Here is a 16,001-nt window from a genome sequence, read left to right as displayed (position 1 = left end):
GTCAATCTTGGAAATGTCATAGGTTGTCTAATAAACACTGCTGACAGTCAAACTGATGCATTTTGGTATGAGGACTTTAAAAACAAGTGTTTTATAATACTGGTGTCAAATGCTACAGTTCAGTTAGCAAGAGCTGGATGTTTTTTCAGTGGTCTCTGACTACAACCACCTCCGCCCATTAGTTGTGGTACATTCTCATATTTACCTTTGTTTCTCATTTTTCATAATTACTAAATAGCCTATAATAGGCTATTATCATTACATCTGACCATTATTTTTATAAGGGATCTGAAACAGGGCTGGAGCCAGGGCAGATTTCTAACTGATGTCTGGTTTGTGGAGACAGCAATTACAATCCAACGCACAAGCTTGACGTAACTTTAAATTCTGAGCAGCCTGTATTTCAAATGCTGGGATGAAAAAAGGGTATCTGAATGATTACTGTTTTGCTGTAAAAGAAAGTAGTGTAACTGAAAAAAAAAAAGCAAGTGTACTTAATAACTTTTTCAAAGTTGGTTACCAGCGTATGTAGGATGTACACTGTGTAGACCTGGACATAAAGAAATACAGGGATAGGCTGCGGAAAAAGTTAAAGATGTCTTGACTTTGAGAACCTCATCTATGGTGGTGTTCTGAAACTAAATATGTATTCAGGCAGAATATGAAGTGAATTTTAGAGGTGGTGCAAAAGTCAGAACAAAGATGTGTAAATGCTAAGTTTGCCTTGAGGTGAAGATGAGTCTGCACAAGTTGCAAATCTTTCAGTTATTCTGGGGCTTTATGACTCCAATTCATGAATATACAGAAACAGAAAAGGAAAAACAGAAATAAACTGGAAGAAGACAACAGAAAGAACTAGTTTGTGTTACGTTCTGGGTCAGAGTCACACACAGACACATGGGCTACGCTACTAGCTAATTACAGCTAATATCCAGTCGGCACAGGAGCTGTTTGAGTTGAATAAACATGGACTGTAAAAACATCCAGTGGTCAAATGTGAACAAAGTCAGATGAATATGCACAGAAGAAAAATGTAATTAAAGGGGAACAACAATTAAATTAAGTTATTTCCATGGCCCAGGAATTTGTGAACATAGTCTATTCTCTTTCAAAGCCAGAAACCCTGATTAAGTCTCAAATGTGTGATGTCATCAAGGATAAAGTGTGGAGCTGCTCCATAGACAATGAATGGAAGACTGGTTTTGTTTGTTTCCTTTATATATATATATATATATATACATATATATATATATATATATATATATATACCCAAATGAGCTTTATTCTACTGTATTGTTGTCAGTTGTAAAACAGAAAATGTAGTCATACTCAGAACATTCATCTGGGTGCTCTCAGTGTCTATAACATCTTTCACAATTCACTGTCTACGGAGCGATGATGACATCACAAATTTGAGTTTTAGTATACAAATTTTTGGATTGAAGAGAGAGAGGGATGTTCATGTTTGTGGACTGTCTTAGACCACATGATGGACATGTACGGGTTTTGAAAATGGCTGTAGTTCTCCTTTTAAAAACCCCAACCTTAAACTTAAATGTCTAAAGAGGCTACTATTAGCATTGGCACTTGATGATGCAAGTGGAAACGGAATGAAATGCAAAAACTGTATAACCTGTCACATAGCAACCATAAAGCAAACGACTAGATTATATTAGATACATATTTTTTAAGATAGCAAGCTGTCATTTCCCCTAGACATGGAATCACTTCAAACTTGGTGCTCAGACAAAATTGAAAATGATGATGTAGAAATTTATAAAATACACATAAACATGCAAAAAAAAAAAAAACCCTCATGTAATTGTAGCCTAATTATCATACGCCATCATGTCACATGGATTCAAATGCGGTGTTTTCATGGGCGGGGCTTCGTGTGTTTGGGGAGTGGCTGCCGTGCACACATTTTGCCTGGTTCATCACTACGACAGGCAGAGCCCATGGCTGAACTCAAACACTATCCGCACAACATCACATCCACTAATTACACCATCTGTGGAGTGTTGTTTTGCTTGTTTTAACCCTCCAGTCGCCGTATTTAGCAGATGGGCGCGCGCGGCCAGCTAGCTTACTCACACTGCTTCACCAGCTAGTTTTCTAAGTTGGAGAGATAAACTTCGGAGAGACACAGTTGAGGATACGGACACGTTTCTGAGCACGGCGCCGTTTTGACGTGCGGACTTACTTAGCGCTTATCGTTATCACTTTTGTTACAGTTTTCGTTTTTTTTCTTCTTTTTCCTGCGTCTGAAGGGGGAGGGAAAAAAGGAGGTGGACCCACGCGCAGTCGCCGGTCTCGTGGCTTCTTTGTATACAGCAGCAGCTGTGTGTAAATGCATGGGCACAGCGTCCACTGCTGCTTGACGGACAGCTCATTCGGCTCAGTCCAACTTTCATGTGGGCTTCGTCAGAGATGAAGCGGCTGAACCAGGTGTAGAAGAGGAATATCCAAACTTTACCTGAACGTTTCCCCCCGCCGCAGTGTCTCATTCACCCCAACAGAGCTTGGGTCAGTTTCGCCGCCTCTCTTTCTCCGTCTCTCTCTCTCTCTCTCTCTCTCTCTCTTTCCCTGCGCTGGGATTGTAAACGGCAGAAACAAATTGATCTCCGTGCAGAGCAGGCTACAGCTACAGCTGCGCGGCTCCCTCACACACCATGGATGTAAGATTTTATCCGACTGCGGGTGGGAATTCTATTCCAGGAGAACCATCAAACCTGGACTTCGCCCACTGTTTGGGCTACTACAACTTCAATAAGGTGAGAAACCGCTCTTGTTTAGTGCTGGCTGTGTGTTGTGTGACCACGCTGAGTGCTGACACCATGAGTGCGCCGTAACTCCGGGCTGCTCCAGTCAAAATCAGTCTAAAATGAAGTCAGTTAAAACTCCTGATATTTTCATTTGCGTAGACTAGTTGCCTCGACATTGTTACACCCTGACATCAGCCACTTATCATGACTGTCTTTTTGGAGTTGCTTGATCAACACTTCCTTCTCCTGCCACAAACTTTGCTGTTGTGTATACAGAATGGGAATGAGAGACAAGTGTAATGGCACAGTGTTACTTTGGCGCAGCTTACGCCGGCCACACTACACTGCACTGCTAAACTCACCAGAGTGATGGGATCCACAGTCACGGGCGCTGTTGGCTATACAGTTACATGTTCCTAAACATCAGTGACGGATCATTGCATCAGCATACAGTGCCCAGAATGTGATGAAAGTGAGACAGTGTATCAAGTGTCAAATCAAATGCTCTGCCGCTGGACTGTGATCCTATTACAAGAAGACCATCAACATCATGCAGTCAAATGTACCATGTTGTACACATACTTTTACATTTGCGTCTACCCTTTGGCATGTCCATTTATAAGTCTTTTTCTTCATTCCCACTCATTACAACTTTATTTGGAGTATTTACCAAGCTGCACATGCTGTTGATAGCTCTTGGAGATAGTGCTGGAAAGGAACTTCACAGCTCTACCAAGAAACACAAACGCACAGAAAGAGAAATAGACTGCACACTTTGCATTCAGAATGCATTTATTGTCAGCATTGCACTGTGTTGTGCACTTATCTTCAACATGGCATCAGTAAACCCCTCAGACTGTCATACTAACCGAGGCAGCCACATGATGTACAGCATAGTTTTATCTACTCGCTCCCAGGTCAGACAGCCTTTTTTCTGCATTGTTTACAAGTTGGTTCATTCATTTCACTACATCTGTTTACAAGCAGGCCTGTTTCTAAGTTGTGAATAATCTACGGCAAGTTTATTAACTATCTAACGTGAAGCAGAGGTTACATAAAACACAGATGATAGTTTGTGATATTTTCTCAGTGATGTAACACTTGAACTATTCAGCCCGTTATCCATCATGAGCCTGACTCAAGAGACAACATGACTATGACAGACTAATGACAACTGCAGCGTGCTGTTTTTACAAAGTTTAAACAATGGCAGCCCCTACATCCTCCACCCCTCTTTACACACGCAGACACACCACCCCCTCCCAAATTATTCAGCCCTTTAGTGTTGTTTGCCCTTGCAATCTGATGCAGCTCTAAACAGTTACCAGGTTTGTCTCACTGTTTCATCAGCTCTTTGTCATGTGGCCAAGTTGTCATATGTGCCCAATTTCATCATGTCTTCATCAGCCTTGAGAAATTTTAACTGCATTGCTTTGAATTGGTGTAAGAGTCGAAGTGAGATTTTATACATGCTCATAAATTCCCCAGGTCAAGTGAAATTTTCCATCTGTAACAGTAATTGGCCACAATGCAAAAAGAGGCAGAGAGCAGGAGGGAGTGTGGTGAGAAGGTGCTTATCCAGTATCTCCACCAGTTATGTTGGAGAGAGAGAGGGAGACTACAAAGCATGCATTTCATGCTAATTACAATGCCTTTCCATGGTGAGCAAATAGGCTCTTTTTTTCTCTCACATGCATCTTTCAAGTAAGCCTCCAATTTATTTGAATCAGCTCGCTGAAAGGTAGCACAATGCAGAGCGGCTAGTCATCCAAAAGATGTGGCATGCTTACAAGTCCCACAGAACTGAGGCATTACTTCTTTAATCTATTTATAGGCTGACAGAGCACCTTTTGCAAACAGCAAAACTTTCACTAGATTTACAGTTTTGATTTGAAGACAGGCAATACCCTCTCAAAACGCTGGCACAGGAAATGTTCAATTTTAATGACAACAGAGACTGAAGGGCCCAGAGGCACTTTGAAACATCAGAGATTCTTTTAAATTTACAGAAAAATCCAAACGAGTGGCACAAACTTAATTAGGTGCTGCAGTCATGACTAATGAAGCTGCCTGTTTTTGGCACTGAGATGAAGGAGAAACAGCGGTGTTGGAGAGAAACACGGCACAACTTCACACAGCTGAATAATACTCACAAAATAAATCACTCGCTGTAATGGGGAAGAATTAAGCACAAACTCTCCTTACAGCAAATGTAAAGGTTTATTTCTGTGAGTTTTTACCATTAAATACAGAGTGGTCAGGTGGGGGACAGGGCTGTCACAGCAGGGTACGCTTCTCTTAAACTACCTTTTACTTAAGGTTGATCACTTATCAGCTATGCTCAAGGGCACATCTGCCAAGGCCCCTACTTTTACTGATTGGTTGTTACTTCAAGCTGCGTTGTATTCAATTGATCTGTGATAATGACGCTTAGTTTTACTAGCTCTTTGGCTCATGTTAAGAACACCTGGTTGTAGTCAGTAAAATGTATAAGAGCTGCCATTTAAAGTTTAGAAAACCCTTTAAATGAATACATGGACATTCAGTGCTCATTTGTCCAATTTCTTAATTTAGGGATGCCAGTGATGTGAGACAGTTAAGGTTATGTGGTTTTTTTGGGCGAGCTCCTCAGTCATGCACAGCATCAACTAAAGACAAGGAGCTGTTTGGATTCGACTATTTCTGGTGTTTGGAAAAGTCAAATGTGATTGACTTTAATGATTTCATGAAAGGGACTCAGTTTTATTCCCATATTTATGGCCATCTGGTCTATTTTTTTTTAAAAGATGTAATAATGTTTCAGATACAGTAACCATTTCGTGTGGGCTTTCATTACCTCCAGGCGCAGAAAGACTGAAATTACCAACAGATGTTAATACAAACTCTTCACCTGCACTGGTGCTAACACTTGAGGTTTATTTGCAAAACTAATACCAGCACCACTGAGACATCATTACTCTTTGAATTACATCAGAGTATTTACTGCAAAGGTAGACAATAGCCACAAAATAAAATCCTCCTGTATGACCTACCGTATTATTGTTGACGTTGAGTGCTGTAAGAGGACATGTAACTTTTGTTGGTAAGGCAACAGGCAAGTGAATCAAATTGCTAATCAACGACAGTTTCCTTTGACTTAGAGTATAATCCTTCAGATTTTCATGAAACCAAACCCCATCTTATTAGTGGTGGCATTTGCCATGAAATAGCCGTTAAATGTATTTACACCAAGTAATTACCTCTCTATATAGTAGTTTTTATTGGTAGTGGCGGAGTCCGCCAATATCGCACTGGATTTGAAGATCGTACATTAAAAAAACAGTGGGGATTTTCAGCAAGCTGCAGGCACAAGGCTGCACACCCCCAACTCCTCAGGAAGATAACCAACTTTGCTCTTCCCCGCTGCTGTAGAAAACTACTCGTGCCATGTTCAGCATGAAAGAAGTTGTCTTTTGCAGCAAAAAGAAAACCCTGGGCCAGGCCTCTTTTGTCTTTGCTGTCCTTTCTGCTTCATCAGGAGGGAAGGGGTTAACACTCTGCTCAACCAGGGGGCCTTGTGCATCTCTCCAGTGTACACAGCTGGTGCCATTTCATCACACACATTCTAAACATATCCAAACACAGCTTTGTGTGTGTGTGTGTGTGTGTGTGTGTGTGTGTGTGTGTGTGTGTGTGTGTGTGTGTGTGTGTGTGTGTGTGTGTGTGTGTGTGTGTGTGTGTGTGTGTGTGTGTGCGTGTGCGTGTGCGTGTGCGTGTGCGTGTGCGTGTGCGTGTGCGTGTGCGTGTGCGTGTGCGTGCGTCCTCAGAGGCAGTCTGCTTTGTCAGACTCAGCAGTTGATGGATATGACTTCAAGGTGCATGTTAAATGTTTAACTGTCCAAGAAATGAATAGCTGATGTGTTTTGTGAAGTCTTTTAATTGTAGCTTGTCAGGAGATGTAGTTCAACAGATTTATTAGACACCTAATTCTTCCCACTAACATTAGACAGTGTTATTCTTAGTCCGCCCGCCTGAAGACACACTGTACTCGGAGTTCCTGCCTCTAAGAATGACGGCTCTGTCTGACAATCTGCACTACCCATATGTCTCCACAGGGCAGATGTTAACATTTTGTTAATGCATGGCGCTCCACTTCCTGCAAGACGTCTTGACACTGAACAAAGCTGATGGTAGACATATTGGTGGAAACTATATCATGTTCATGAAAACTGACTTTTAACAGGTTCACCTTGATTGCTTCTGAAAAAACTACCCAGACTAGAGTCTTGTATTAAACTGTGAGCCTGATAGTTTCTGATTCCTGTGGCACCACAGTATCACAGCTGTCACTCTCTTTTATTTTGTTGATCACATTGACATGTTGACATATGGCTCATATGCATGCACACACACACCAACTAAGTCCCATTGAGTTTGTTTCCATTTATTTCAACTTGTTTTACCAGTATAATTTAATGATCTGAACCAACAGTCTAAACCTGTGGGAAACATAAGACCAGCTTGTCTGCTTTGTTTATGGGGTGGATATGAGAAAGGCTCCGAAATCTTAGACAGACATAGACCATTACCCAGATCAGCACTCGTAAAGACCTTCTGTAATCCTGCCATCACTGCTCATAAATCTACTTCATTACATCCCCGTGTACATTACTCAGCATGGCTCATTTAGGCAGACCTCACAGTCTTAAGTTGTTTCCCAACTGGTGGGTTGTGGACCCAGTGGGCATCACATGTCCTGACAAGGCTTGCAGACGGAGGACGTCTCGCTGTACTGAGTTGGCCTCAAGGTTGTGAGCTCATGACCAAAAAGGACAAATTGTAGTTCCAGTGTAAAACCAGCAAATAATCCACGCGTACATGTTGATTGCCTGTACACAGCGGGCCAACTTTGTGTGTATCATTTTATTTATTCTTTTTCCTGTAGGAATAGCACTGGCAATGAGAGTTTATTTGTAGCTACATGGCTGTTTCAGAAACCGCTGTCAGTGGTACAAAGAGGATGAATCCACAGGAGAGGCACATTTGTTATTGGATCTTGATCATGCACACAACATCACTACATCACTGCATCATCCATCAAAACATGGAAGTGGCTGTGGTTTTATTTTTTTTATTGTGACATCCAATGTCATGAAAGAGTTGCTTTTTTCAGCTATAGTGCCTTAAGTTTGTCCTGTAAAGGGACATTTAATTTCTGATCATCACATTCAGAGTAGAGAGCTTAGATGCAGTGCAATCTGTTACTCAAATGATAATTGCTCCTTGCCTTATTACTTCTCTCTAAAATATCTAATTATTTGATGCATCAGTACGCTGCAAATGAAACATGATGATAATAATTTTGATGTTTCATTTATTTTTTATGCTGATCAAACCATACATAGTATGAAAGAGAATCCCTCTTAAACATAAGTGTTTTTTGCGGGGGAAAGCTACAAAAACTAAACCCACTCCAACACTATCTATAAGTTCTAGTTCCACACAGAGACTTGAGAAACTTTGTTAACCTTTCCTGGAGCTCCCTATAGAAGGAGACTCGATGACACTGTTAAGGTCAGTGAGGGAGTGAGTATTAGGGTTAGAAGACCTTAAGAAAAGTATGAAACACATCTTAACTTAAGTACCGAAAGCACTTCAGTTACTCAAGTTTTGCAAGTTGTATATATGTCACTGACATGAAAAATTGTAAATGCAATGTTTGGGTTAGATTATCTTGGAAGGTCAAAGGTAAAATCAACCTCCTGTAAGAGTTTGAAGTGTTGATTTTGAAGAGTCTTCTTATATTTGTGTGAATACGGTTCCCCTTGGAACCAAAGCAGAGCCCCCACAAGAGATATTTTTTCCACCATGATAAACTGTTTTAATCTGGTTTTGGCTCACTACATCTTTGACAGCCTCAACCTTGCTGACTTATTAAAATGAAGGGAAAAACTCCCTGTGCCCCAGAAAACGGCATGCTTTTACAGTGAATTAAACAGTTTTGAAAAGGACCAGTCAATCACTTCTGGTTGGCTGATTCAATAAGTGTTGTGTCCCTTTTAGTGGTTTGCTTCGCTGTTAAGAAACATTCATTTTTAAAGCTTTCCAGAAAGGCAGCCATTCCATGTTTCATAGATCTAATGTCCAATTCTCTTAATGGGCTCACAGAGTGTATCAAAACATTCAGCTGTTTTTCCTTTTAACTTGACTTAAGCCCGTCTCCTAAGCTCTTTTCAAGGAGCAAGGGCCACTGACGAATGTTCTCTGTCTCAAACACTTATGGGTAATATTTTCTGGACAAGTTGAATTCATTGCTGCTATCTCTATATTATATTTCTTTCCTCCAACTGTTCCTGCTATTTACTTTTGCGTCAGCTTCAAATCGGGTAAATGCAGAATATCACTTCATCATTTGCAAAATGTAGATATTAATCCTGTAACACATAAATTAGTCCTGGTGTAGGATTTCTCTCTATCCTCCAATTTAGCTTCGACCATTCTAACTAAAGCACCCACTCATAGAAATATTAGTCACCATTCCAGTAATCATGTTCATGTATCAGTTTGAATACGAATATATTTCGTAGAGGTGTATCAGGCTGCAGATGTGTGTACTATCACGTGTTATGCAGTGTGATTTATCCACCCTTTTTCACCCGCCCACTCCTAAGTGACACATTCCCATAATGCAGCATGTTACCAGGTTGCACTAAAAGGACTGACAATAGTAGCAGGTGTGCAAATATCCCTCAGACCCGTTGAACAAAGAGCGTAATTAATGGGGGGTGAATAAAAGTTTTATTTGAATGGTCAAAAATATGGTATGTTGGAGCTAATTGACGCAGAGTTCAAGAAGGACTGTAGCTTTAAATAAAAAACTGCATCACAATGCAATTGGTAAGCATCTCTTTAAAACCTTGTTTTTAAAACATTGACTGGTGTATTTTCTGCTTACAGGCACTGTTTTGTTACTACCTTCATGCTGGTATGTACTAGAGGAGTGTCTTTTCTATGGTTGTGATTGTCAAACACTACTTCTGAAACATAAAGTTTGTTTATGTCAGTTGGATAATATTAATGTGTCTCAGCAGTTACTCTACCATAGCAATAATACCGCAGCCTATAAACATACAGTGCCCGCCCCAAAATGAGCTTTAATAGTCTCCTAGAACTGGAAAACTGCCATCTCACCCTGACACCGTTTCATTGCACATTTTATGTACATGCATTATACTCATATATTCTGGCATGTATACTTTTTTTTCATAATTCATCTTCATGATGATATCAAGATCTCAATACAGTGCACTGATGGAGGATTGTGTCTCTGTATAGTCTTAACTCCTGCAGGGGAATAAGACAGCCGTTCTTGGAAGAGTATGTTTGCCCTTTATGCTTCCTTGTATGTTTGCCCTTGCTTCCTTATACTTTCTCTGATATTTCTTTGTATCCATCTAAGAGAACAAGTACATGTAAAAACAACCTTCTGCAAGCAATTAAACAACTACTCTCTACTAATTTATCTTTCTCTTTGTATTCTGCGCTCTAGTCTACTGTCATTGTTATGTTCTTGCTGAGTCACTTATTTATCACTCATTTTTTAAACCATTTTATAAAGAACTATAAAATTTGTCTAACTGGAAACCTAACTTTAAGCATGAGACGGGACACACTGACCTTTTCCATTATTGATCATGTTCTACAGAGAACACACTTTTTAGGAAAAACTGTTAACTCATTACATCATGCATCATTCTTTTGGGTACAATTGCCCAACAATTATCTTGAGCAAATCTCTCAACATGTTGCTGAAGTATCACTGCTTTGAGGATTCTATAAGTCACATTTCAAGTTAGATGATAATCATGCAGTATTCATGAATCAGTTTATTGCATGGTCAAATGAAAAAATGGACATGGCCTCAGTAAAAGTTCCAGTCATGTGACAAAGGTCCAGCCCCTGAAGCTGTGAATGGGATCCTGAATGGGGTCTGTGAAATTCTTGAGCTGACTTAAGATATTTTCAAGGGTTGAAGTCGAGGCTCATTCACAGCATGTCCTTGTATTTTGTGATGTGTGTATTTCTGCTGGCGCGTGGACTCACATGTGGTTATAGTGTGGGATGGCAGAAGTAGAAACACGATTCAGGTCTGTGAGGCCTCAGCCTTGGCAGGGTTTCCTTTCCTTGACTGCCACTGACGATTCTTTCAAATGACATTCCTTCTAAGGAAACGGATCTAGTTCCTCATCTTTGGAGGTTCTGACTCTCTGTGTTACTTTTCAAATACCTGCTGCACAGCCTGGGGAAAGAGCTTTCTCTTTTTTTGTAAATAGGCTCCACAGCATTCATGTCTCTCATGCTGATAAACAAGAAGAGAAGCTGAATGATTACACTGTTTCAAAGACATTACAGGCAGCTGATTAAAGTGTGAGGTCGGAGTTAGCCAAGGTTAACCGTCCATAATGAAACACTTTGAAAATAATGATACGCTGCATGGTTTTATGAGGGCTTGTGGCTGCTCAGCTCAGCAGTGCTGACCTTCAGCAGTTCCACTAGCTAATTGTAGCGATCCTACAACACCCCTGTAGTTTTGAGACTCCATTACCTTCTGATACGAATCTAAAAGAGCAGAGTTGTACAAGGTCTGTCTCTGGAAGTATTCTTGTGACACTGAGGTGGCTGACCATCTTCACTTTCATCTTCAGCTACTGCTTTGATCTGTCAATGTGGATATGTGGCACAGCAGGCCCAGACGAAGTCTTGCACCACTTTTTACACGGAAGTCAAACAGCCAACACTTATCTAGAGAAACTTGAATAAATAAAAAGTGAAAGACACTCCACAACATTACACAACTAACAGCAATTTTGCTTTTCTAACTAGACTGTATAAAAAGAGTAATGTTGTAACATTATTACATCACTTATGAATATTTGTCATCTGTCATTGCTGGGCATGTAGCCTTTTATTAAAAAACGGCTGCATATTGTACACCTGGGTTGTCTGGATTATACTCCTGCCATTACTTAAAGTTTCATTTTGGAATCTGGCTGCTGTGCACGCTATAAGATTACCAAATAAGGGATACTTATCTAGAAAGAGAAACAACCCTATTAGCTTTGGTTAACAGGTGTAATATCTTTGGGATGTTATACTGCATGTGAACACGGCCTGGAATATGAGGTTCATCTGTTTTAAATGTGTCTGGCTTCTCATTTCTACTTTATTGTTTTGCCTTTATTGTTTTGCTTTGTGCATTAATATATCTAACCATGACATCATATTTACTTTATAAATAGATTGCTAAAACAGTGTGTTAATACCTCATACCCAGATGGCTGAGAGGCATACTGATAATTGACAAATATGTACACTTCTGCTTTAGAAATTGTGTTAAAATTCTGCAATGTTTACTGCTAATTAGTGATATAACAGTTAGTAGCCTAAATTGTCTTTGAATGCAATCACTATTGAAATGGCATCCCATTGTGCTGTGCAAATTAGTACTGTTTTTTAAGTAATTTGCTGATTTGTGCCATTTGCTGCTTTAGGGGGAGTTGGGGGGGATGTATGTATGTAAATGCATAAAGAGATGTATTATCCTGTTTGGCATGCTGAACACACTGACGCAAATTCCTATCAGCTTTTGTTGATTTAGCAGTGAATTGTCACCAAATTTAGCTGACCTGTATCAACATGTAGCCTACCCAGCCTACAATAAGGTCCCCAATTTAGTTTGTGATTTGTATTTGAGAGAGATGACATGTAAAAATACAATACAAAAATAATCTATGTTCAGCTTAACTATTGGTCGGTATTGATATTTTTAAAATCCGTTCCTAACAGGAACTAATGAACAAATGACAATAATTGCCTGATTCTTTCAATCATCACCACAGTCTCTCATAACCGGCAAGCTTCAAGCAGGAACAACAAAGTAGTACATAAATCAAAGTAATTTTCTTTGCCAAGCTAGAACCCCTTGGGAGGTACCTTGGTGCTTAATTAAAATCCAGAAGGATCATGTTTTAAGTGTAGGTGAGCGAGCACTGAATAACAATGACAAATCATGCCCCTGAGCATTAGTGGTGTGTTTTTGAAAAGAATAACAGCATCTCTCTTTTTTTCTGTACAATATAAACAGGATTTAATGTGAAATAAATCTGTTTTCAGTGTATTGTGGCACGAGGACCGAGGTAAATATAGCTTTTCTGGCTGCAGAACCTGCCAAAACCAACAGTGACATATTAATCTCATAATTACCCATACAGGATTATAATGAAACAGCTCATTATTAGACATTATTTGATGGCTTACCCTTTTCAATGCACTGTTTATCATCCCTTTTTATAAAGCCTTGCAATCCCTCACATGTGCCAAATACAGAATATAACCACACTTTTGCCAAACTGTCACACATCATCATTTATCAATGTATTTTGGGCGGGACTTGTCATGACAGTAATTAGTATGATTCAAGAGATTTCGGATGTTTTGTCTGCTATATAAAGTGATCCTATGTAGCTTTTATTAAATAGCAACAACTGTGGCAACTAATATAAAAAAGACTTAATAATTGTATGTGTTAATAAGTACATAGTATAAAATTAGCTAAGCAAACTTAGTAATCAGTTAAACAACAATGTCTATGTCTTGCTAACAGTAGCCACGACAAGCTACTGGTCAAACCAGATCAGCAAAATTGTATGAAATTGTGCAGCCAGGCATTTAATTGCGTTTGTTTAACTTTTGATTTGTGAGGGAGTCTCAATATGAAATAAGTCTGCATTCGGTAAGTACAAAATAAATAATTTTTAAAATATCTATATAGCATTTTAAAGCCTCCATATCATGTAATACGAAATGAGTATTGGCACTAACCAACATTTTCTTTATGATGTGTATCGTGCGATGTCAGAGGCCACGGTGCCAGTCCTCAGGGCCATTGTGGTCCCTGATCTTTGAGTTTCTAAATCTGACAGTTCTGCTACAGTGACCAGGCCAACTAACACTGACTGGTCACTGGGCCATATCAAAGACACTTTGGTAAAACATCAGAAACACAGTGTGGAATCACATTTCCTAGGGACAGCCATCCAAATATTAATGGTCCTACATGGTGCCATTTCTACAAGCGTCATAATTCGGATGTGCACTGGCTCTTTGGACAGCCTAAGAAAAGTATATTAAAAGTGGAATGTGTGTAGTTATCAGCAGAGAAAAAAAAAACTCTCCCGAGTCAAATCTGCTCAATTACAGAACTCTGGAGAGCTATCCTCAAGCAACCCTTCCATTGGCTAATCAGTCACAGTAAATTGCAGTTGTGAATATTTCAGACTCAACAGATTTGAATAAAGACATCATCATTATTTCACTGTTGTACAGTTCTCTCGCATAATTTTAGAGGCCTTCATCCGGAGCCAGCATAAACTGCATAACTCCTGATATAGGAAGGGGGGAAAAAGTCAAGGGAAAAAAGCAAACACAAGGGCTGTCAGTCAATGTGGCAAGCTAATTGGGTCGATCTCTTTAGTAAAGATGAATGAAGAGATTAACTCTCCCTATGTGTCCAGTGAATCTCCCCCCTCTGGCTCCAGGTGAATTAGCTGATGACAAGTTGACGGTGGGAATTCTGTTTCTCACCTAGAATGAAAGCTACACTCTCCGGCATAGTGTTTCCTGTTTGAATAACCGATTTTGTCATAACAAGCTTTGTCAATATGCTCATTAATTGTATCAATCATGATACTTTTGCAAATATTTTAGACTATAAAAGGTTTGATTGTTTCTACAAAAGCATATCAGGAGATTTGGGCTACAGTATCACATGTTCTGCCGACTATATACACTGGCAGAGAATTGGTGAAGTGGGTCAAGCATGGGCCTAATGAAGAAAAATGAAGAGTGATGGGAGAACATGTGCACAGGAAGGTGTAAGTGCAGAAGAGACTGTTCCCTGCTCTCATTTATTCTAGTGGAGAAACTCACAGCATGGTCCTAAAATAGAGGTCAAGGCTCAAATACAGAAAATGTCAGTGACCCCTTTTTTAGCCACCTAAACTGGAGAAATGGGTTAAAAGTGCTTGGGGGGAGCTGTGGCCAAAGAAGCAAATCAATACAGCTGTAAAGTGGGGTTGTACAAATGCAAGGTCTCTGGTTATTTTAAATTGTAAAAATAGACAGATTAGGGTTATCTTCTTGTTGGAGGAACACTTGAAACCCCATCTAGAGTACAACAAGACTTTAACATTATTTGTATTATTATTTTGATTTGCAGTCATCCATCTTTCAGTGCAGTCAGTGTGTATATGCTGTAATGTGCATGCAAGTGTAAGATTTGTGTGACAAAATGATTCTCACTAGTTTGCCTGATGGTATCAGTAGGGAAATTCAGTCTAGAGAAAATGGTTGTATTTGATTGGCCACACACTGACAAGTGTCATAAACAGCAAAGATTTTTGCATAGAGCATTTTACTTGTTTTTTTTGAGATGTGTGAACACTTTGCTGACTTTTTCTCTTAAAAAACAGCACTTCAGTACACTTTAGACCTCCAGGTTTCCGTGTCCCTTTGATCTCCAACCTGTCATAGCACACAGAGGAAAGGAATCATTTTTGCCGTACGACTAAAAGATGTGTAGTGTGTCTTTGTTCCGAATCTCTTTGAATGTCAGTGCAATGATATGGAATCAAAGTTGAAGCTTAGTGTTTGTAATTTTTCAAAGCTGGTATCTTAATCTCGCACTGCTTTTGAAGTAGGGAATGTTAAAGTGACATTTTGAGTTTAAATACTGTTAAAAACATTAGTGAAGCACTTAGCCTGATGGTTGCTGTCACAAGAAAAACAATGTGTGCGACTCAACAGCCGTCAGGTTTGCTAATGATGTCCTGGTGTGCTGTCAATCTACTAGATGAATGGACAATAGTATGCCAAGAAGAAAATGCTTGAAATAGATAATTGCTTCTAAGAGCCCGCTCAACCATTCTGTAACTACTATGTGTTCACAGATGTCTTTTCCAGCTGCTATTTCATTATGAAACTCAAAGACATTACAGGCGCAATGCACTGGCTTTCTTTATGAGCCTTTGTTGTAGCACATCAAGTCATAATGATTATAGATACATTATTGCAACCTCTGGGAGGGGACGAAGACACACGCAGAAACACCACAAAACACAGCATCTACGTATATGTGTGCATCTTCATTATCTGCCCAATATGCCCCCGTCATTATTGGTTAATCTCTGCCAACTTGTT

The 16,001-nt window shown here is 39.7% G+C and overlaps 1 protein-coding gene across 1 annotated transcript in view; it reads left to right on the top strand.

Moving 5' to 3' along the window:
• Positions 1-2,464: 2,464 nt before the first annotated feature.
• Positions 2,465-16,001, top strand: part of tox3 (TOX high mobility group box family member 3) — a gene marked incomplete at its 3' end in the record, with an annotated part of 42,788 nt that continues 29,251 nt past the window's right edge. The window contains exon 1 of the mRNA XM_083916356.1: positions 2,465-2,774. Coding sequence (XP_083772482.1) covers positions 2,673-2,774 — 102 coding nt within the window. The 5' untranslated portion in view covers positions 2,465-2,672. The remainder of the gene's footprint in view (positions 2,775-16,001) is intronic.

This window comes from Echiichthys vipera (genome assembly GCF_963691815.1).
Source record: "Echiichthys vipera genome assembly, chromosome: 1".
Classification (NCBI taxonomy): domain Eukaryota; kingdom Metazoa; phylum Chordata; class Actinopteri; order Perciformes; family Trachinidae; genus Echiichthys; species Echiichthys vipera.
The sequence above is the reverse complement of the archived record's forward strand: the minus strand, read 5'-3'. Positions and strand labels throughout refer to the sequence as shown.